Raw genomic sequence first — 22,856 nt, forward strand, 5'->3', positions numbered from 1 at the left:
CTTGAAGATTGACTATCATATGAAAATTATTATTCGGTCAGGACTATAATTTACTTGACATATCAGACGATATTCTCTTTTCATGTTTAACTTATCCATGTAGCTATATAAAATATGTAACCATGGCTATGATGATATATCAAAGAGAGTAATCCTTTTTGCTCTTCTTCTGACTCATGTGTTTTAATTTTTAACATAGTATCAAAGGACGATCGGTCTTCAATTACTAATCCAACGACGAATCCAATATCACAATTAATTAGTGATGTCTCATCTCTATATTTTCTTCATTCTGCATATCATCCGGGAGTCATACTTGTCCCCATCCCTGGTAGAGTCTCCAAAGTCTGGCGATCGGTCTTCAATTACTAATCCAACGACGAATCCAATATCACAATTAATTAGTGATGTCTCATCTCTATATTTTCTTCATTCTGCATATCATCCGGGAGTCATACTTGTCCCCATCCCACTTAATGCAAAAAATTATTCCACATGAAAAAGTTCCATGAAAATAACATTAAATGCCAAAAAATAAACTCGAGTTTGTTGATGGCTCTCTCCCAAAACCAACTGATGAGGTAAATTATTGTTCAATTATGTGAGCAATGCAATGACATGGTTCTTTCATAGTTGTTGAATTCAATAGACAAATCTCTCGCTAAAAGACTTATCTACTGCAATATACTATGAGAAGTATGGCTAGATCATGAAGGGAGATTTCTCCATAGCAACAATCCACGTATATTTTAATTTAAAGCTTGATATCTCTAATTTGCATCAAGATTCTATGACTGTAGCTGTTTACTATAGTATTATCAAGGCCTATTGGGATGAATTAACTATTTTATGTTCCTTACCAAACTATACTTATGGTGCACAGAAGTAGCTGTTTGCAGGATATTGAATGTGTTTTAATATTTAATGGGCCTCAATGATTCTTATTCCTTCATCAGCCAAATTCTCGCCATGGATCATCTTCCAATTGTAGCAAGGTATTCTCTATTATTCATCAAGAAGAAATACAAAGGCTTATTCACCTTCTAAACTGATGTGGTTGAAGATCGCAATAGTTCTAATCAACCTTTTGATAGAAAATGTCGAGGTACTGTGGCAGAGATGGTCATTGGAAAGACAATTGCTACAAGCTTCATGGTTATGCAGCCAATAAAGATCGATGTCCTAGTCCATGACAAATAAACAAAACATTCAAGCTCTCAATCTACAGCACATCAGTATTAAGAAAGTACATACTAGATCCTTCGCATGTCATTCATTATGAATAAATTCAGCTTCAACAAAATCTATCATATAAAGAGCAGCCAGTGAAAGCCCTTGCTAGGAGTGATAAGGTACTTCGAACCAAGGTTATACCTTTAGTAAAAGTTTTATGGACAAACCATATAGTAGAAGAGGCATCATGGAAGTGTAAGAACGAGATACAATCCAAATATCCATAATTATTTAGAGGTCCGTAAATTTTAGGGTCGAAATTTTTATTAGAGGGGTGGGGGCAGGGGGAGAAGAAAAATATAATAACTAAAGTAGCAAAAAAATTAAAAATAAATGAGAATAGCTGGGCCGGATGCAACCGGCCACACCGTGGCCGACCTTGTGCTCAGCATGCTTGCATTCATGGGCTGCATTGGAGGTGCCACGCACCCCACCGGTCTACGTCACGATGACACGTGGAGGTGGCTGAGCCCACCGGCCACTCCATCGTTGTGAGCCTCAAACCGTCAGGAAAGCCGATGTCGACACTCTCTTGTTGGTGAGCTTCCCTCCCCCATCCTTTCTCTCTCTCTCTAACCTTCTCTTTCTCTTTCATTATCAAGCTCGGGGTCGTCGGAAATCCGAGCCGCCGATGAGAGGCCGACCGCTGAGTGGCCACCGGCGGTCATTCCTCTCTCCTTTGGCCCAACTCCCCCTCCCCTTTCTCTCTCCTTCCTCTCTCTCCTCCTTTTTTTCTTCTTTTTCTTCCTATTCTTCACTGTTCTTCTTCCTCCTCACCTGTAAGCCCGAGCCTAGAACTGTTTAGCAGTAAGAGGTTTATCTTTTTGTTTTAATTTATGATAATTAGTTATTTAATTATTGTAGCTAATCTAAATTATAGTTATTACATAAATTAATTTAGTGATGCCATGATTAGCAAATACATATAATACATATAATATAATTTTTATATTCTGTTTAGTTAGATATAATTACTATAGAGATTAATCTAGTTGATTCTAAGTAACAATATATTAGATATTATATATATATAATATTGTAAATTAAGTTAGTATGTTTTAAATCCAAATAAGTCTGCATGTACATATATATATATATATATATATATTTGTAATAATCTAATAAATATTAATGTGAATGGAATAATAGACAGATCCCTAAACTTTGGATAATGACTTCATTATATACATACAATTAATAAATAATAAAACAAACATAGTAATTACTAATAGGATGATATTGAAATGTCGATTATAAATCAAATAAGATATTTAGGATGAATTAATAATATATAATTACAAGGAGAAATTATCTTTTAGTCGAATTAATTATAATTAGTGAAAATACTAACATTGTATGTCATTAATAATTTTAAATCCCAAACTCCATATTTAAGATTTTGTGGACTTTTCTAACGAGGACTGATTATTGGTGTAGCAAACGTGAAGATGGTTATTTGGTAACTAAAGTTATTGTGAGTAGTCTTACATCCTAAAGAGTTTTTCTATATTATGATATATCACATATTATGTATACGCATTATGTTTAGTATGATTATCTTTAGATATACCCTTAGCGTATGATAGGGTATGATTATCTTTAGATATACCCTTAGCGTATGGTATGGCATACTTTGAGTTTGTGGCATGATAGAAGGACAGGTATTGAGTTTGGGGCTGATTACCGTAGTCTAGCATGGTAAATGATATTCAAAGTTGAGACAAATGACTATGATAATGAGAGATTTGTTGATTATATCTGATTCTAACATATATGATTATTGAGTGGTTGGCATACATTATATATCATTACTGTTGAGACTATTATCAGTTGATCATGATTGTTATATATTTGGTGATGTTATATTATAATTTCGTCATAATATATTTGGTTAAGAATATAATATGCCCATTCATTAAATAATACTAGAACTAGCCCCAGAAACATATACGACTCGAATTAAGATTTATCTTAAAAACTTACATGACTTAATTAGACTGGTCTTATGAGCTTATATAATTTAACTAGATTTGTCTTAAGAATTTAATATCATGAACTAATTAAAAGATAAATAGACTTAATCCATCAAGCTCAATGTCTCTGTGAGTCGATCCGACCAAACTCGAATTTTATCATAAGAATTTAACATAAAACTTAGAACTTAATTCAATTCAAAATTTTAGTCTAAAATTTTTTATAAATAAGTTTAATATTTTGATTCTTTATCTTGGTATTTTCTTAGTTTATCATCAAAGGTCGTAAGCTAATATAACGAATAACTGACCAATACTCTCATTTGAACCACCATTAATTCAGGCTAGTTACGCGAATTACTTGAAGAGAAAAAAAGGCAGTAAAATTCAAATCATTTTTATAGTGGTCATCGGAATGCGTACCAGAACTTTGATTTTGGTAATGCTATTTCCTGTAAGAAAACTAGAGTGATTGATTCCTCGACGCCACTGAAATGAATAAATAATGGCACGACATTTACTTTTGCACTCATTAAAAAATATCACATATCTAAACAGAATCTTAGCTAATCCAATTTAATTAAAACCTAATTACATGCAAAAAGAAGAAGAAATTTTGTAAAGGGACAATGCAAAGCTTTTGTGGCATTTTAGTAGCATCTGTGATATATTATTTATTACCTCATGTTATGAGAGGGACGCGATATTATTGAACAGTAGAAATACGGAGCATTCACGCTATTATGTCTAAGCATAAACATATGCTTTAAGATTAGCTTTATTCATCCCCTGATAACCAGTAAGAACCCTCCATTTGGCAAAACTCTCTTCAATTACATCTTTCTCCGCTACGTGGCTCCTCCATAGCTTACCTCGAACCTTGCCAGTCTCCAACTTCGCCACCTCCTCCCCCTCTCTCTTCCTAACCATCATTTTATATAAAAGAAAGAAAAAAAAAAACCCACCTTTCCAGTCAGCTCTCTCTTTCTCTTCACCATGGACTACTCCGCTCCCGTCACCGCCGGTGGCTTCACCCTACCACCCTTCACCCTGCAACCCCTACCACACATCTCCGACTACCTCGACGGTGAACTGACCGCCCTCCCCAACCCCATCGACACCATCCCCTTCTACCACCCCTCCTCCGGCTTCTACATATCCGACTCCGACATCATCCTCGGCCACATCGCCTTCGACCTCTCCACCACATCCCCCACATCCTCGCCCACCGCCACCGCCCGCCTCCTCGCCTACCACCGCGCCGGGCCGCGGCGGACCGTCCGATTCGATCCGACGGCGGTGAGGGCAGCGATCGTCACGTGCGGGGGGCTGTGCCCGGGGATGAACACCGTGATAAGGGAGCTCGTGGTAGGGCTCTGGGAACTCTACGGTGTGCGCGATATCTTTGGGGTGACGTCCGGGTACAGGGGATTCTACTCCGATGAGCCGATTAGATTGGATCCCAAGATGGTGCACAATTGGCACAAGAGGGGTGGGACCGTCCTCGCGACGTCCAGGGGCGGATTCGATCTGGAGAAGATTGTTGATGCCATCGAGCAGCGAGGGTATAATCAGGTACTCTTGGTGATGGAAAGGAAGTAAAAAAAAATTTAGTTCCTTTTTAATGGAGATTTGTCTATTTAAAGAATGTCTGATGTTGATGATATCGTGATCTTTAGTTCTCATTCTGTTAATTTATCTTTACTCATATATTGACGATTTTAATTTTGGTTAATTTAGGATGATGACAGGTTGGTTATATGCATGTACTATTGAATTAGTATAGGCAAAGAGGAACGCTGATAAAGAAAATTATGAATATACAACTGATGGAAGATGCATGTGATGCTAAAACAATGGCATAACTTAGCAATGGGGAATGCTGATTTAAGAATTTACGAGTATAAAACTTGTGGAAGATGCTTGTAAACAACAAAGTATATAAGCAAAGAGGAATGCTGATAAAGAAAATTATGAGTGTACAACTGATAAATGGATGGCATAACTTAGCAATGATAAACAAAGTATCTGACTATGCTGCTTATGATCTCTCTTAGTCAAGCATATCAAGATTAGTATGTAAGTTTTAGTTCATCTTCCTAGGACATCACATTGTATAGCTTAACATTGTCTACTCATTATTCTAGTGATATTTTGGGGTCTTCATGTTATGAAAGTGGATGCCTTGTCCTTGGTTCTTTTTTGGTGAATTTGCAGGTCTATGCAATTGGTGGTGATGGAACCATGAGAGGTATTGTAAAGATCTTTAAAGAGATTGAACGACGCAAATTAAATGTGTCCATCACTGGCATCCCAAAAACTGTTGACAATGACATCGGCATCATAGACAGGTCATTCGGTTTCCAAACTGCTGTGGAAATGGCTCAGCAGGCAATCAATGCAGCACATGTGGAGGCTGAAAGTGCTGTGAATGGAATTGGGCTAGTCAAACTTATGGGCAGGAGCACAGGCCACATTGCTCTGCATGCGACTCTAAGCAGCCGTGATGTGGACTGCTGTTTGATCCCTGAGAATGATTTCTACTTGGAGGGCAAGGGCGGTTTATTTGAGTTCCTCGATCAAAGGCTTAAGCAGAATGGGAATGCAGTGATTGTGGTAGCTGAAGGAGCAGGTCAGAGTATGATACCTAGAACCGAAGCACAGAAGCAAGAACGGGACGAGTCAGGCAACCCTGTTTTCCTTGATGTTGGAGCATGGTTAAAGTCTGAGCTGAAGAAATGGTGGGAAAGAGACCATGCTGGGGAGTTATTCACAGTGAAGTATATTGATCCCACATATATGATTCGAGCAGTTCCAGCAAATGCAACCGATAACTTGTATTGTACCCTATTAGCACATTCAGCTATCCATGGAGTCATGGCAGGGCACACAGGATTTGTATCTGGTCCAATAAACGGTAATTATGGGTATATACCGGTGGAGGAGGTTGCCGTGGCAAAAAATAAAGTGGATACAAAAGATCACAAATGGGCATGGGTCAGATCGGTCACAAACCAACCGGACTTCCAGAGGACCTAAAGGTAAGCAAGCTGCTAGAAACATGGGGGAGAGTTCTAATGCCCTGAAAACATACTTCTCCTTAATAACACTGCTACTTGGGTAAAGCTTCAAGGCCAAAACAAGTTGAAAAGAAGGCATCTGTTCTACCTTATGGATATATCTTGTCAAAATGTTATTTGATTGTTCTCATAATTTACTTTCAAAAAAAAAAAAAAAGGTTGCTCATCTAAAAGCAGAATCTAATCTAATAATGTTTTCTTATGGATTTGTTTGGACACTTTCCTGAAACCAAATAATGGCAGTACTGGTATGCTGACTCTATTTCTGGTATAAGTAGAGATTATCATGATTTGCTCTGAATGAATTGATGTATTAAATATTTTATTAGAGTGTAAGTTGTGAAGGTTTAGTACAATTATCAATAAAGTGTAAACATATCAAACTCTACTATTTCCTGTGTATTCATCTTTTGCGTGTTAAGCAAAGTTTTAAGTTCTATTTCCTCGATGGATATTTGTTGATAGCTTATTGTTCGATTGCATAAAAGAAATATATGGTGATTGTGCATGTGTCTTTGCACCTCATAGAAACAAACATAGTACTTGAATTCTATTTATAACAGCTACCGTGTAAAATGTTACCTTGAGGAACGGATTTATGAGCAGTTCAATTTGGCCGAGTTGTTCAAGTAGTCTTGGGAGGCATCATAATAGATCATCTCTATTCAAGGCAAAACCATCTGCAGCAATGTACAAAGATCTATATGAGTAAATATGTTTCTGGTGTAGTTGTGCTTATAATAACAAAGTATATATGCAGCATTTAAGTCTTGCCCGCTGGTAATTTGTCATGTTCTGACATGCTTTCTCATTTGATTGCCTGTGTAAATATGATATCACTGTTAGAGCTGGGTCTTCTGTAACATATAAGGATGCAATTCAATTCATATGGTTGTTTTGTATGTAAATTAGGTAACAGTAGAGAGAACTCTGACAGAACGTTTCTAGAGCAGAGATTAGTTGGCGGTGCTTCCTTTAACTTGTGCTATTGATGCTATCGCCTGTCAGACAAGAAAAAAAAAATTGTGAGCTTTAGTGAATAAATTACTGTTCGTGTCATAATGATCATTTGATCATTATAACGAAAATAATATAAAGTAGGAATTCTTACAGTCAACCTGAGACTAATTGATATCTGTATGCAAACTGATACAAGAAATACCTGCCGATCCTACAAAGCGTAGAGAACTTTGCAGCATAAATCAAGTGCTAAATATACTCCTCGATATTGAAATATAGGCTTCTGTGCCTTGGAGTCTACTATCCTCGGCTACTGCTCACCTTTTTCCGACTCATAGCAGCTTTGCCACAACTACAGATCACTGATCTGCGGATAGGCAGCACCATCTACGCCTCCGTAAAAAGTTGAAAAGGTGAAGCCACCAACTTAACTGGATGAAGTATTCAACGAACAATTGTCAATGAATTTGCTTATGCTTCTTTCTCGTCGAGTTGTAACAGCAATCCCTTCTCGAGCAGCAAACAGTTTACTCCAGGGACAATGCGCAACTATAATAATATTATGACACAGTATAGTGGACTGATTGGTACCTCCCTCACAATGATGCATTCATGCTAATGGTGAAGTAACTCCGCCCAACCAAAATGTAAGACAGATTTCATATCCTTTTCCTCTCTATGAAAAATCTATTTTTATTTAATTTCCTCTGTACTTCGTTTCATCATCCCTCTGAAATTTCAATTGAGGTTGTATTCGTCAAAAGTTTCTCCTTTTTTTATTTTTTATTTTATTTTGAAGTGAAGAACCCTGCCAGCCAAAAAGCAAAGAAGAGAAAGAAGAAAGTTCCTCCTCAGCTTATGTTCAGAAAGCCTTCTCAAGAATACTTACTTCTTTCTTCACATATGATGAAGCATATCTGCATTCTTTGCTTATGTTCAGAAAACCTTCTCAAGAATACTTCTTTTTTAACATATGATGAAGCATATCTGCGTTCTTTGCTAGGCGATTATAATATCCTGATGATCATTGATTCAGGATGAGTCTGTCAGTGGATAACAAAGAAATGGTAGCCCACCTTGAGAACAAAGGTGAACTGACGGATCCAGCCATGCAAAAGGAAGTTAGTATATGGTCAATGGCAGTCTGAATGAGATGAGTCCTGACTAGAGACAAAAGAAATAGGATATTAAAGAACACAAGAAGTGATCATTGCAGTGATCAAGCAATGTGTTAAAGAAACTGCAAATATGTAAGACAGCTTGAGAACAGATTAAAAAAAAACAACGATAATATCAATAACAAAAAAATTACAAAAAGAAAAAGAACGTCAATATCAAAAAAAAAAAGCGGTAGGAGTCTGAGGTAATAATACAATAGAAAGTACTTAACATCAAAAAAAAGTTCATACCTGTTTTCACGTATTCACGTGCATTCATCTTATACTTATGCTTTAATGAGTAAAAATAACGAAATATCAAAGGTGAAACATATCTAAGAAACAAAACAGGCATATATACTAACCAACTTATACCGATGGTTAGAAATATTGACAAAATTAATTACAAAACCCAAAGAGAATGGAGTCTAGTTTCCTTGTAACAATTGTGGGAAACTTCATATATTAGCAGCACAACTGGTAGGACAAAAAAAACTACTATCTACATTTTGAACCACCCTAAAAGTTAGTTTATACTGAATGTTGCCGTTGAGCAGCATCCCTTTTAAACTGTAGGCGTGCGGGAGGTTGGCACTATTAAGCGAGAATTTTGCAGGATATCTTTGAAACGTCATATGATATACTACACACAACCCATAGCTCAGGGTTTAGTGAGCAACACACAGCTTGGCATCAATAGAGTCTTATCCTAGTGGTTATCTGGCTTTGGCAAATAGGGCAGACCTTCAAATCCTTCCCACATTCAGAGCAAGTCTGCAGATGTAGGCATTTTCAGATGTAATACTTAAAATATTTTGGGCATAGAAGTAGTGATGTGTATAGTCATACCTGATGTCCACACCCAAAAGCTAGATTCTTCGCTTGCCACAAGCAAATGGGACAGATCTGGAATGCAGTATGTTTTAAAGTTGAGTTCCACATGTCGCAGAAATATATATTCTAATGAAAGTTAAAAATGCTGTACACTTTATGGGAATGGCATAACGTCATTGTCCAATGAGTCACTGCAATTAGAAACTAAAAGCATCTTACCAAGGTTTCACCTTTCAACAGTTGGCAATATATTACCTGACGATCTTCTAGAGAACTCTCTGATGGAGCTGAAGAAGCATTTTTATTAACTTGTCCTTGGTCAAAGCTGCTTGATTGTGAATGTTTTGAACTTGAATAATGGCTCTTAATTGGTGGAGGGAGACAAATCCTTGCTGGTATTCCTCTTCGTTTACTACAAAATAAGGAGATGAGGATGCTCAAAATGGCCAAAAGAATCCTTCACATCAACCATGTAAAATGTGGATGTGGAACTATCATACCCGAGAATTTGGAGGTCCATTGTAGCCTTGTACTGTGATGGGATTTCCATCAATGCTGAAAGAGCAAAGTCAGTTTCCTTTTTGCTGGTGGGGATACTTTTCGACATGATCTCCGTAAAATTCACAAACTACATAGCAGCAATGCAAACAGTTATTTCCTTTCACATACATGATAAGTTTAATTAACACAATTATTTTTCAGTATGTAACCTGAAAATTATCAAATGCCCTGGAAGGTATGTTGTCATCAAATTGTCTCATCATGTCCCAGGGTCCATCACCAACTCCAACCAAAACAATTGACAATGGGTAATCACTGAAGCAGTAGGTAAATAAATTAGAAATTTGAGACCAATAATATATAAGCAACAAAACAAACCATCGTCATACAAATTTTACAGTTAACCTTGCTTTGACAATGGCTTCTACTGTGACCCGCTCTTGCGGACTTAACTGGCCATGATCTGTGTCAGCACTGCGTGTTACCTAGGTTGATTTGTACAAGGAGGATTATCAGCAAGTGAAAACAATAACTTTCTTGTAGACATACCACCATAAGAACTGGGTGACGAAGGAAAAGCACCCCAACACCACAAATAATCAGATGTGACAGATAATATCACTGTACATGTATAGAGAGAAAAGGAGCTGAAAGGATGGGAAAGATATTGACTGACAGACCTGTCCATCTGCTATTATAAGAAGGACATGATATTGACCACCACTGTTATCCACAATCCCAGTGGCCGTCTCAATAATTGGTGCAAAAGAAGTTGGACCTGCCATGAAGGTTTTAAAAGTGAAATGCAGAACATGATCAAGGAGTTGAGTTTTGAAAATGAAACATAAACATCACACTAACCAGCCAACCGAAGATGTGGGACTATTTCTCTGTATCTTTCTAATGCTTCTTCAAAGCCATCACAAGGTCGGTTATCAGGATAAAAACTAAATACCTCCTGATCATGTGTAGATGCTGCAATGTAGGAAAGAATGATAGTGTCCTGGTTATTTCTTCATAACTATTGATAAATTATACATGCTAGGAGCATGACTTTTCATAAAAAGTACAATATCACTGACCGTCACCAAATCCAAAGCAAGGAATCAGGTTATCATCATCAAACTTAGCAAGTGTCCTTCCTATAATTGATAGAGCCTGCTCATAGGGATTTGGAGTGTTTCCTATGGCATGCAAACTCCGCCGGTTGAAAGAAACTTTACCTGATGGCAATCAGGAAACAATATATAGATATTCCAATAGTTGGAAAGATGCATACCTGAAAAACTTAGTAAAAAAACATTTCTTCTTTGTTCAATGATCCAGAGAAATAGAAATTTCAACTTGTTTTATGATGAATAGCTCTCAAAGCAAAATTCTAGCAATATTTAGTAGGAGAAAATATATGTTGAGGCCAATGATTAAATAAATTAGCAACAGTGAGAGTATGGTTTTTGGTACATAAAAACAAGTCATTATAAAGAATAGATCTATGAGGTGAAATTAATTAACTCCTGATTTCAAACACGTGGATGATAACACAAATTTCGCAGATAAGATGCCCTCCAAGAACCAAGCAGTAAAATAATGTAAGAATTTAACCTGTATATTATTCAGTATTGACTACTGAGAATAACCCCATATTGATGGGAAGCAACTACATTGTGGAGTGTAATCCTAAAAGGTTAATAAATCTTGAGCAAAATCAAAAAGATAGAGACCATGGAGGAAGCTAATAGGTTTTTCTAGACAACGATAGTCGTGCCGATCGGCACAGTTGTGCCGACAGCGCACCGGCATGTGGCACAAGAGGTGCCACATGTCACCTGGGGTGCCACATATCACCTCTCCAAGCAGCAATCCGCTCGTCGTCTAAAGTAGCCGTCAAGCTTTTCATCGCCGTCCATCCTTGGCATGCTGAAGATTGTCGATGCCTTAGCTCAAGGAGGAAGAAGAGCTCTGGCGGTCAAGTGGGCAGGTTGAATAAAAACACTTTAAGTTGCAGATGCGAGCAGTGCTTCATCAACAATCTCCGGCACGTGAACAATAGGCGACAACAAGGTCGATGGTTAGCGGTGACAACGAGGTTGAAGAGTGAAGATGAGCGAGTAGTCTTCCTCCTATCTCTCTCTCTCTGTCCCCCCCCCCCTCTCTCGCAACAGGTCGGCAAAGTGTCGCATTTTGCCGTGCCGTGCCGTGCCGGTCCATAGTCTGCGTAGGCCGTGTCTGTGGCATGATCATCCTTGATTCTAAATCTCAAATTGTGCAAGATTTAAAAAAATAAACATTATGTAATTTATTCTTCTACATCCTAGATCAGTTCAGCAATTTAATATGCAACTGTATGAGGAGGACCTTCACAATTAAAAGTGACTAATATTTCCTGTTAGTCATACCGCTCGAACAACAAGAATTAAAATCTAAGTTATCTTCAGCTTTGCCTATGATTGCAAAATTGCAGGATGGCCCTAGAAGATAATAAGACTGAAAAAATTGTACTATGAAAAGTTCAGATAAAAGTGAAACCTGTCCATTCATTGCTCTTGGTGAAATCAATTCCAACTATCAGATTCGAAGATTCAAGACCAGCTTGTGCAAGCGCATCTGTTACCTACTTTGCCAGAGAAATTGAAAACATATAAACCAAAAAAAAATTGTATATCACAGCAGCTAGGGAAAAGAAGGAATACAAAAAACAATTGTTTTGTGTAGTTATATATAGTTCCTCCAGTCAGAACCAAGTTGACAGAAGTAATAAATTACTTATCCACACTAGGAAAATCTAGAGAAAAGTTATTCTTTAGTACAATAAAGTTCTTCTGCTCCCATCTTTCACAAGAGAAGTTATTAGGTTAAGATCCTTGATATCTTTGCTATATACTTCAAGGAAATATGTCAGCAAATAAATCACTAAAGAAAAGAACTACCTCCCTTGTTCTTCCATCTATCTTTAACAAGAGTAGTTATTACTTATTAGGCTAGTTTCAGCAGTAATATACTTCTTTTCTGATTTATAAACCACATAATCTACAGTGAAATAAAGAAGTTGACATAGTACCCCTTGTCGATGGTAAAAGGGCATCACTCATTTGCAAATAGAATTGTTCTCCAGGAATCTAGAACAGAAATAGGATAGTAAAAAATTCAAGTTACAGGCTACATCAACTACTGAAGCTTTAACCAAACCTGTCATCCTACAGAACAGATCAGATCCCAAGGTAAATAACAATTGCACAGTGGAGTAGGGGAAAATTCTTTCAATTTCATAACATGTCAATCATCACATAAACCCAACATCTCTGTCAGCATTAGCATGAGAGCTAATGCATAGCTTCTTCCATTTTTCAGTGCCATTCCAAACTCACTACAATGGAAAATTACAACATCCATCTTAATTGAGTTCCTCACGTCGAATATAACAAGCAGATGACCCCAAAAAAGGATGTCTATTAATTTACACTAACTATAAAGAGTTCATGCAAAATTACCTTTTGCAAGGAAATCCATTATATCTCAGTCATCCAACAACTTGTGCATTGAGTGCAAATTTCTAGTCAGAAAGTTGTATGCAATTCCTCAAACTTTGATGGATCAAAAGCAAATCCACCAAGTAACTATTACACTTGGCCTATTCGATGTGCCACATATAATTGACTTGTTTCCATAAAAAATTCCTCTTAGATCAGATATTTGCATTCGATTTACTAAATACTCATATATATATATATATATATAAGACTAGAGGATCCTCCATAGAAGAGATACCCTCTTTGCCGAATTTACATCCTCGTTTTCTTAATGTTTGTATGTCGCTTTATCCCATTTTCATGTTAGTGACACAAATAAAGATTGGCGTCCAGTGGGCAAGGCTCCCGCATACATGAGGAATGGGGAGGGAAGATATGCACGGTGTTGTTTCTAAGACCTGAATCCACGACCACTTGGACAAAAAAGGTAAGCTCTACCATCACACCACCAAGTAATGCATGCATATTAGTGACTCAAATAAGAGGGGATAAAGAGATCACTTATTCTTCATTTTCTATCACTTTGCTCAAACTTGGGAGCAACCCTATGAGATCACTTATTCTTCAACTCTTTCAGCAGCTTATATAAAGCCTTTAATAAGACCTACTCATTGCTGTATCAATAGATTTTTTTTAACCTAAAAAACAATCATGCTAAGACCTTTCTCTTTAGCAATTTGATAATTATAAGAAATATTAAGTACCTCAATTCCCATAATATTCTTACTATATATCTGATTGATTTAGAAGGCTTTTCTACATTAGTACTGCTTCTCAATTTCCACTTGGAAGATGAAAATGATATTCCAACAAAACAACTACCATTACAACTACCATTAGCAGCCTTAGACTATAAGTATGCAAGCAGTTTATATTTGCATTTCACAAAAATCTGATCTTCATTAGAAGATAATTTATGGACATAGAATTCAATGCATTCAGTAATAAGAATCTGGATAATATATACACATAAACTATTTGCCCAAAATGAATGATTTGGCTATGCAAATGGAATTAAAAGCATTTTCTTTAGAAATTTAAAAGCCTTCGATACGTGTAGTTTGGGCTCCCCAAAGCAGTTTACAACTTTACATCACGAATAAAGCAAGACACAATTTAAGATGAAGGTGACATACCTGGTCAAGAGTGTGGTAGTCATCACCGATTTTTGAGTACTTCCTCTGCACCCTATCTACAGTTCTAGCTTGTACATGGTTCCCTGGATAAGGAGAGTACCTTGCGCTACTTTGTGAAGAGGAACTGTGATCGTATGAATAGCGATTGAAACTCCTAGATTTTGAACTTTTTCCTCCCATTGCAACACTGCTAGTACAACCTCCCAAGGATAATTATCTTCCGCCACCAAATTAAACCCTCTGTCCAAGCCCAAACCAGAATAAGTCAACCTTAGATTTCAACAATCACAAACATGAAATCCTTGCCAGAGAAATTCACCAAAAGCATACATCAGACAGCACAAAATCTCACAAAAGATAAAGAAATATAAAATTTCTTTAGCCCTGTCAGATGATTCAATTGCACAAAATCCATCACTATCACAGGAAAACCCCCAACAAATAAAGCTGATGGAGCAAAATAAAAATAAAAAAGGTTAAAGCTACGGGAGAGAAACGATTCCAACAATACTCGAACGAAAAATGATGGAAACAATAAGGTAAAACATGCACAAGTAAAAGAACCGTTATCATCTACCCACATTGATACAATCTTTACAAACGCGCATAATAGATTGCAAGAAAAAAGGAAAAATACCCACAAATTCGACCTCGATTGATAACTACGATGCGGGAAAAGAGACGACTTCCTTAAAAACATCCCCCTCTCTAATCTGCAAATAAAAGCACGAAATTATTGAAATTTAGAACGGAAAGTGGGAGTGTACCAATAACAGAGGAAACGTCGCAGCAATACAACTTCGTGGAAGGTGGCCTCGTGAGCTTTTAGCAAAAGCCGCGACTTAAGCGGATTGGACTGCACCCACTTTCTCCGCACCCAGATATCCCAAACCACAAGCCACGGACTCATTCGTGGGGGGGCTCCACAAAGGTGTCAACTGTGAAGGAATGTTAAGGTGATTTTGGAGGTATGTCTACCATGCTAGCAAAGAAACAAAAGTTTGGGCTGGATTCCCCCATCTGTCATTCATCCATGTAAAGAGTGGATAACTACTATTATATATAGGAAGGACATTCCATATAAAAGTCTTATAATTAGGTAACCCAATAAGCATCAACCTTACATTTTTTGGGTTCTTAGAAGCCCATGATATACTGCCAGATCAGTTCAGTTCCATAGTTAGGTATCCAAATAACGAAAAGATGGATGTTTTCTATACTGATACGTTTCCTCCCAACAGAGAGAGTTCTCTGGACAGTATTACTCCAAAAGTTAGGAACTACAAAATGGGCAAGATTTCGTGTCTTTGCAGACGCTCAAGCCCTGCATGCTTTGCCAGTAAACAAGGCTCCTGAAAACTAATGATCTGTTGTACCTCATTAATGTGGTAGATTACCCTGATCTAAACCTAGCAAATATTCACGATAGTATATGTACATAAATAGTGATCTAGTGCACCTCGTTGGTGTGGTTTGAAGAAGGTGCTCGCAAGCTAATAATTGCCAGACATATTAATTTTTGGTGCTTGTGAAGTGAAACTCTGTTCCTCTTTAAGCTTTAAACGCAGCTTTGCTATAAAATAGTAAGAACAGGGTAGAGCACTTACCTCTTTCGGGTTGTTTCACAGCTTACATTGACGGAATTCCTAAAGATTGCCCCATCTTCTTGACATGCAACCAAGTTGACGGTACATTGAGATGCCCACCATCCTGCTAGTAACGACTACAGTAGCAAAAACTATCAGATAGATATATTGTTGAAAGATATGTTGAACTATAAGGAAGATTTGAAAATGGTACAATGTTCTATTTTAACATGTTGAACATGAAAATAACTACATGACGAGTATTTTATATCTCTTAAGACTATAAGCTATACAACATATGTCCTATATTTTGTAACATTTTTAGAAGAGCATGACATTATATTTGGGTTAAGCATATCTTAGTTTATTCTGCTTTGGCATTGTTGGTATATCATAGCAATATTATTCGTAACTATAGCATTACAATACTATATTAGCTAAAGAAAATACTAGTATCTAATTTTAAAATGCCAGAGAAACTATTTGTAATGACATATTTTCTGGTAATATGTATACTATAAATCAAATCCTGTAAGGCAAACCTTAATCATCACACCAAATAGCTTAATGGATTATTAAAAGATAAAGCTTATATATCTGAATCATCCTTAAAACTTAAAATACTATAAAAAAATAGAAAATAAATAAAAAAGATAGCTCCAAAGATTAGTATCTGTCTATTACAGAGAATTATTACTAAGACCTTCATTTCAATAATCTAATTCTAGGGAACTTCAATATCTGAAAGTATTGTACATAACTAACTTTATATAACAATATTAAATGGTAATATGTCAGAACAATTTTCTCCATCTTAGCAGTAAAAAGAATTGGAGAGGATGCAAACGGGTTGATAAAAATACTCAATACCTTACAAGAATATAAAAACATGGTCACAGGAGTGATGACATAAATACATTAGGAGAGTAAAAGATATATGCAGTTCAAGCTCAAGTATATACAATCTAAGATGAGCAATGAAAAGAACCCACAGAACTGTTAGTTTAACAGTTTCATTTTAGCACTTATTAAACGGTCCATAATTCAAACAAGGGGTGCGTGCACCTTTTGTAGATCAAAAATAAAAATGCTGTAGAAAAACTCAAAAAAGTAGAATTAATTAAGCATCAATTATAAGACTATTCGAAAGTTAGAATATTAATGAGCACCAACATAACTGATTGATAATTTATTAGATCTCAAAATATTCTGCACAAGTCTCAAAGACTTGGTTTAAAAGTCTTTGAGACTTGTTACAATCTTATTGCTAGCTTAAAAGCTCACATGGCAATTCAACATTTAGAATATAACTACTACAGTACAACAACATATGAGGAGTCACTATACCAAGAATTGAGAAATTTTTCAATACCCAAGTGACTCATTAAGCAAATGTAACTCATCTGAGAAAAACAGATCAGGAGTGGAACCCACCTTGGATGAGGTCTTTGGGTTTCTTCTCAACTACAAGCTACATCTCCAGCATCATGCATCTACTGCAACCACAAACACTTCCTTAGTTGTTGCCTTCTATGCCTCTGATGCAAAACGTGGTGGAGAAAGATGAAAGAAGAAAATAATAAGAAGAAAATAATAAGAAGAAAATAATAAGAAGGAAAGGAATGGGGTTTCACACCTCCACCCAAAGAAATGGTTTCACACTAAAATTCTCGAGAGAATAAAATCACATAAACTTTCATTAACCTCCAAAGAAAATATAACGGATCTATATATAGACCTACAATAGAATTAAGCAAAAAATACTCTACATAGGAAATAAACAAAGGACACCCTAAATAAATCAAAATCAGAACCAGATCCCTATAGGAGGGATCATCAACTGTCACGTCATCGTGTCCTATCAGTGATGTCCGCATTATTCTCCCCAGGTGGGAGAGAAGTCGACTCCATCGAGTGTGCTGCTCTGTTGCTCTCATACTGTTCTAAGGTATCAGAGTGATGCACCTCCAAATCGTGACGATCAAGCCACGTGTCGTCAGATGTAGGTCATTCTTTCCAACATACTAGATACCGTTGGGATTTACCTTTTCTAGTTGAAATAATCTCATCATCTAAAATTTTATCAATTTCGTCTGCTGTGTTAGATAGAATATTGGGAAGTTGAGGTAAAGAGGGTCTCTCATAAACAGGCTCACTGGTAGGCTCAGTATCTAGCGGGTTATCTAGGGTAAAATCTGGACCTTTATCGAAATCACTGGGGAGATCTAGAACATAAGCATTATCATTAATTTTCTTGAGAATTTTAAAAGGTTCGGCACTTCGTGCATGCAACTTTTTGACAGTTCCAGGTGGGAACCGTTCCGGACGTATCCGGACCATCACAAAGTCTCCAACATTAAATTCTTTGAATCTCCTTCTTAGATCAGCTCAAGTTTTATAATTAGTATTATTTTAAGCAATTTTGTTACTAATTTCTTTATGCAAGTCATGAATATGTGATGCGAATGCAGATACAGACTCAGACAACCTATGATAATGGGACATAGGAATGAGATCTATAGGTTGTCTAGGTTTATAACAATATACTACCTCAGTTGGACTCAGACCTATTGATCTATTAACAAAATTATTATATGCAAATTCAGCAGTTGGCAGTTTTTGATCCCAGTCTCTTAGATTCTCGCCGACAAGAGTTCTCAGTAGGTTACCTAAGCTCCTATTGATTACTTCAGTTTGCCCGTCAGTTTGCAAGTGAAAAGCGGTTGAATAATGAAGCTTGGTTCCCATTTTATGCCATAGGGTTTTCTAAAAATAGCTAGTGAATTTCACATCCCTATCTGATACAATAGTTTTTGGTAGCCCGTGCAGCTTAACGATTTCATCAAAATAGATTTTAGCAACTCAAGAGGTATCAAAAGTTCAGGAATAGGGTATAAAATGGGCCATCTTTGAAAATTGATCCACCACCACAAGAACGGAATCATGCTTTCGGATGGTCTTTGGAAGTCCAAGTACGAAGTCCATACTAACATCTTGCCAAGGACAATTAGGAACAGGTAAAGGCGTGTAGAATCCTGTATTTTGCTTTTGCTGCTTAGCGAGTTGACATGCATGACATCGACTAATAAGTCTCATAACATCTCTCTTTAAGCTTGTCTAGAAAAATCGATGTTCCGTAGCTTCAATAGTTTTCACATGCCCAAAATGTCCAGCTAAACCCCCAGCATGCAATTCCCAAATTAAAAATTCCCTTAACGAAATGATGGGAATGCATAACTTTCGAGACTTAAATAGATAGCCATCTTGCAAGATGAAACCATATATTTCTTGAGTCGCTCCATTGCTTGATAAATTGTAAACTTCATAAAAATCCGAACATGATTCATTATCAGTTTTGATTTTATCAAACCCTATTACTTCTGCATTCATCCTTGAAAGAAGAATCATGCGACGACTCAGTGCATCAGCCGCTTTGTTGTCTGCTCCAGACTTGTGTCGCAAGGTGTACGTATAGTCCTGGAGAAATTTAACCCACCTGTCATGTCTAGTGTTAAGCTTCTTCTGGGAGTTGAGGTAGCAAAGAGCTTCATGGTCAGAGAAAATTACGAATTCTTGAGGAAGCAAATAATATCTCAAGTGGCGAAGAGATTGAACCACAGCATAAAATTCCTTATCGTAAGTGGTATACCATTGTCTAGTTTCATTCAGCTTTTCACTAAAGTAGGCAATCGGATGACCTTCTTGGCTCAAGATTCCTCCTATACCAACTCCAGAAGCATCACAAGTGACCTCAAAAACTTTAGTAAAATCGGGGAGTCGCATGACAAAGGCTTCCACCATTTTCTTTTTGATTTTAGTGAAAGCTTTAATGGCACTGCTGACCACTCAAATTCACCTTTCTTGAGGCATTCTGTTATCGGAGCCATAATTGTACTAAACCCCTTGATGAACCCACGATAGAAGGTAGCGAGCCCATGAAAACTTCTCACATCTCTTATGGTACGGGGTTCAGGCCATTCATTAATAGCTTTGACCTTATCAGGGTCAGCAGACACTTCTTTAGATGAAACAATGAAACCCAAGAAAACAACTTTGTTTGTCAGAAAGGTATATTTCTATGGGTTTGCATATAGTTGCCCTCTCCTCAGGACAGCGCAGACTTGATGAAGATGATCTATATGTTGCTTCCGAGATCGACTATAGATAAGGATGTCATCAAAGTATACGACTAAAATTTGTCCCATAAAAAGTCGTAATATTTGAATAATCACTCTCATGAAAGTATTCGGAGCATTAGTCAAGCCAAAAGGCATAACCATCCATTGATGTAACCCATCTTTTATTTTAAACGCAATCTTCCATTCATCACCAGGGTGTATACGAATTTGGTGATAGCCACTTTTTAAATCTATCTTTGAAAAGATCATGGCCCCTGCCATCATGTCCAGCATGTCATCCAAAAGAGGAATGGAAAAATGGTATTTTACCGTTATTCGATTAATAGCGCGGCTGTCAACGCACATGTGCCAGGTTCCATCTTGCTTTGGCGTTAACAATGCAGGAACTACGCAAGGACTTAGGCTTTTCTTCAAAAAGCCTTTTCTCAATAACTTGTCAACTTACCGTTTGAGTTCAGCATGTTCAGTTGGGTTAAGTCTGTAATGAGGTAAGTTAGGAAGAGATGCACCCAGGATGAAATCGATAGCATGTTGAATATCCCTCATTGGTGGCAATTCATCCAAGAGATCCTTTGGAAAGACATCCGAGAATTCCTCAATCACAGCAGTGGCTTCAAAAGGAATCGATTCACTAGACTCGTTCAGAACTTCTCGAGCAGCAAGAATCAGAATAGGAATTCCTTTACTCATCTCGCGTTCAATGCTTCTCACACTAATCAAGCTGACTTTACTGTCTGAGTGGATGGGATCAGACTTCTTTTCCATCTTACCACTTCTAGGCTGCGATGGAAGAATTTTGATCTTCTTATCCTCGTGTTCAAATATGCAGATATTTAAACGACCATAAATATGCACATCATTATCAAATAGCCAAGGCCTTCCAAAGATAATTTGACCCACATCCATGGTCAATACATCGCACCAGATTTTATCCTTATAAGTCGTGAATTCAATTGGAACCAAATAACGCTCTTTTATCTCTAGCGTGGTTGAATTGATCCACGAAACCTTGTAAGGATTAGGATGGGAAACCGCTCTCAGGTTTAGTTTTGAAATAATGGTGGAGGACACGGCATTTATACAGCTCCCACTATTCACAATTACTTTATAATTTTTGCCTCCAATTTTTGTGAACGTGTGGAAAATAGAGTTACGCCTCCAATCATCATTGACTTTAGGTTGAGAGAGGGCACATCTAACAACATGTAACCTTATGGAGTCTATGTGCCTCAGGCATCCTAGGGTAGTTTCTCCCTCTTTATCTTCAAAATCTCCTTCTTCACCGTCTACATGGTGAACATATCCATCAAAGTCTTGTTCGGAGTCTTCTTCGAAGAGTTCCTCAATTAAACTTATTTTATACGGACTCGCACAATTTGCAGCAACATGTCCATAGCCTTGACACTTATAGTATTTGACTCGAGGATTAACCTTAGAAAAGTCTTTCTCAACGCTCTTACCCTTGTATTCTACCTTGATTGTGAAGGGCTAGGGGTAGATCGGTTAAAAGATTGATTAGTATATCTGGCTTGATGAGGACTTGTGGAGGATTTATGAATTTGAGGTCTTGTTTCGTAATTTCTTGAGATGTGGTTAGGTCTAGACTCCTCTAAGTCTTGAACTAAGCTGTAGGCCTTTTCCAAAGTATCAATGTTATGGGCAAAAAGTTCACTTCTCAATTCTTCGCGCAGGCCAACCCTAAATCTGGACAAGATTTGCATAGGGGTTTCTGATTCGATCACGCTACACCGAACAATCAATTCATCAAAAGCTGCAACGTAATCCTTAGCTGACTTACTCCCTTGGGTAAGTCGATTCCATCTGTCTAGAAGTTTAGGGTAATAAGAAGGTAGGAGATATTTATATTTTAGCTTAATTTTTATGTCAACCCACATTTCAATTGGAAGCTCACCCCTAATCTCATGAAGAGTCTCAACGTTGGTCCAGTATTGATTTGCTTTCCCAGTCAATTTCATGGCAGCAAATTTGATCTTACAGATTTCCGACATATCATACCATTTAAAGTAACGATCCATATCTTTGATCCAGTCCAAGAAGTACTGCGGATCTAGACAACCATCAAACATTGGAGCATCAATTTTAATGCTTCGAAGGTACCATTCATCAGGATTTTGCTCATTCCCTTGAGAGTGTTGACCAGGTAAAGGAGTGGGAGATTCACCACGTTCAAGGTCAAGGCGGTGATTATTTTGAGGAACGATGTGCTCACGGGGTCTTTCTACCCTATGTAGTCGTTCATCGATCACCCGTTGATACCTAAGCAAAGTATACTGAATATCTCTGACTTGTTGAGCTAAGGTACCTAGTTGTCCCATAATATCATCGAGCTTCTTAATAAGTTTGGGATCCATAGTGCTACTGCTGGACTCACTAGAATCACTGAGGAGATAAGCCTTACCTCTACGTGTTGGCATACACTAATATGCAATGAATGAGTTAAGTATTGCTTTATTTTTTTTATTTTATGCTTGCTAATTTAAACAAAATTAAATAATGTTCTAACCTAATGGAATGCAGACGTCTCCTAAATTTAATCCAAATACAAATGTCTTGACATAAATGATATGAGATGATATGCTATGCAATCAAGAAGATCTTAAAAATGAATACTTAATTGAATTTAGATTTTCTATTTAGGAGATTCAAAGACTAATGTCAAGATTTAATGGTTTTTAAACAAAAGTCACATTTAATAAATGCCAAACCCTT

At 37.1% G+C, this 22,856-nt stretch overlaps 2 protein-coding genes and 1 long non-coding RNA gene across 5 annotated transcripts; 1 reads left to right on the forward strand and 2 right to left on the reverse strand.

Annotated features, from left to right (window-relative positions):
• The first annotated feature begins 4,076 nt into the window (after window positions 1–4,076).
• LOC140801424 (ATP-dependent 6-phosphofructokinase 2) lies at window positions 4,077–6,674 on the forward strand. The gene is made up of 2 exons (XM_073156581.1): window positions 4,077–4,781; window positions 5,424–6,674. The coding sequence occupies exons 1-2, from the start codon at window positions 4,203–4,205 to the stop codon at window positions 6,243–6,245; spliced, it is 1,401 nt and encodes a 466-aa protein (XP_073012682.1). The 5' UTR covers window positions 4,077–4,202; the 3' UTR covers window positions 6,246–6,674.
• Window positions 4,651–7,194, reverse strand: LOC140802244 (uncharacterized). Its single transcript, XR_012111617.1, has 3 exons — window positions 7,061–7,194; window positions 6,869–6,966; window positions 4,651–4,786 (listed from the first exon to the last, which is right to left on the reverse strand). It is a non-coding gene; the product is annotated as an uncharacterized lncRNA (long non-coding RNA).
• A 1,545-nt stretch (window positions 7,195–8,739) lies between these two features.
• On the reverse strand, window positions 8,740–15,304 carry LOC140801593 (E3 ubiquitin-protein ligase RGLG2-like). Of its 3 annotated transcripts, none has more exons than XM_073156969.1 (12): window positions 15,169–15,304; window positions 14,402–14,641; window positions 12,265–12,349; window positions 10,821–10,961; window positions 10,600–10,713; window positions 10,419–10,516; window positions 10,144–10,223; window positions 9,948–10,053; window positions 9,738–9,865; window positions 9,493–9,649; window positions 9,253–9,309; window positions 8,740–9,177 (listed from the first exon to the last, which is right to left on the reverse strand). In XM_073156969.1, exons 2-12 carry the CDS (start codon window positions 14,579–14,581, stop codon window positions 9,097–9,099), a joined length of 1,227 nt encoding a protein of 408 aa, XP_073013070.1. In that variant the 5' UTR covers window positions 14,582–14,641; window positions 15,169–15,304; the 3' UTR covers window positions 8,740–9,096. The 3 variants fall into 3 exon arrangements, with proteins under 3 accessions (XP_073013070.1, XP_073012912.1, XP_073012992.1); XM_073156811.1 differs by having other exon boundaries at window positions 15,043–15,218; XM_073156891.1 differs by having other exon boundaries at window positions 15,039–15,218.
• Between the last annotated feature and the right edge of the window lie 7,552 nt (window positions 15,305–22,856).

Source organism: Typha latifolia, chromosome 1 (assembly GCF_019914945.1).
Source record: "Typha latifolia isolate L0001 chromosome 1, TyphaL0001v2, whole genome shotgun sequence".
Taxonomy (NCBI): domain Eukaryota; kingdom Viridiplantae; phylum Streptophyta; class Magnoliopsida; order Poales; family Typhaceae; genus Typha; species Typha latifolia.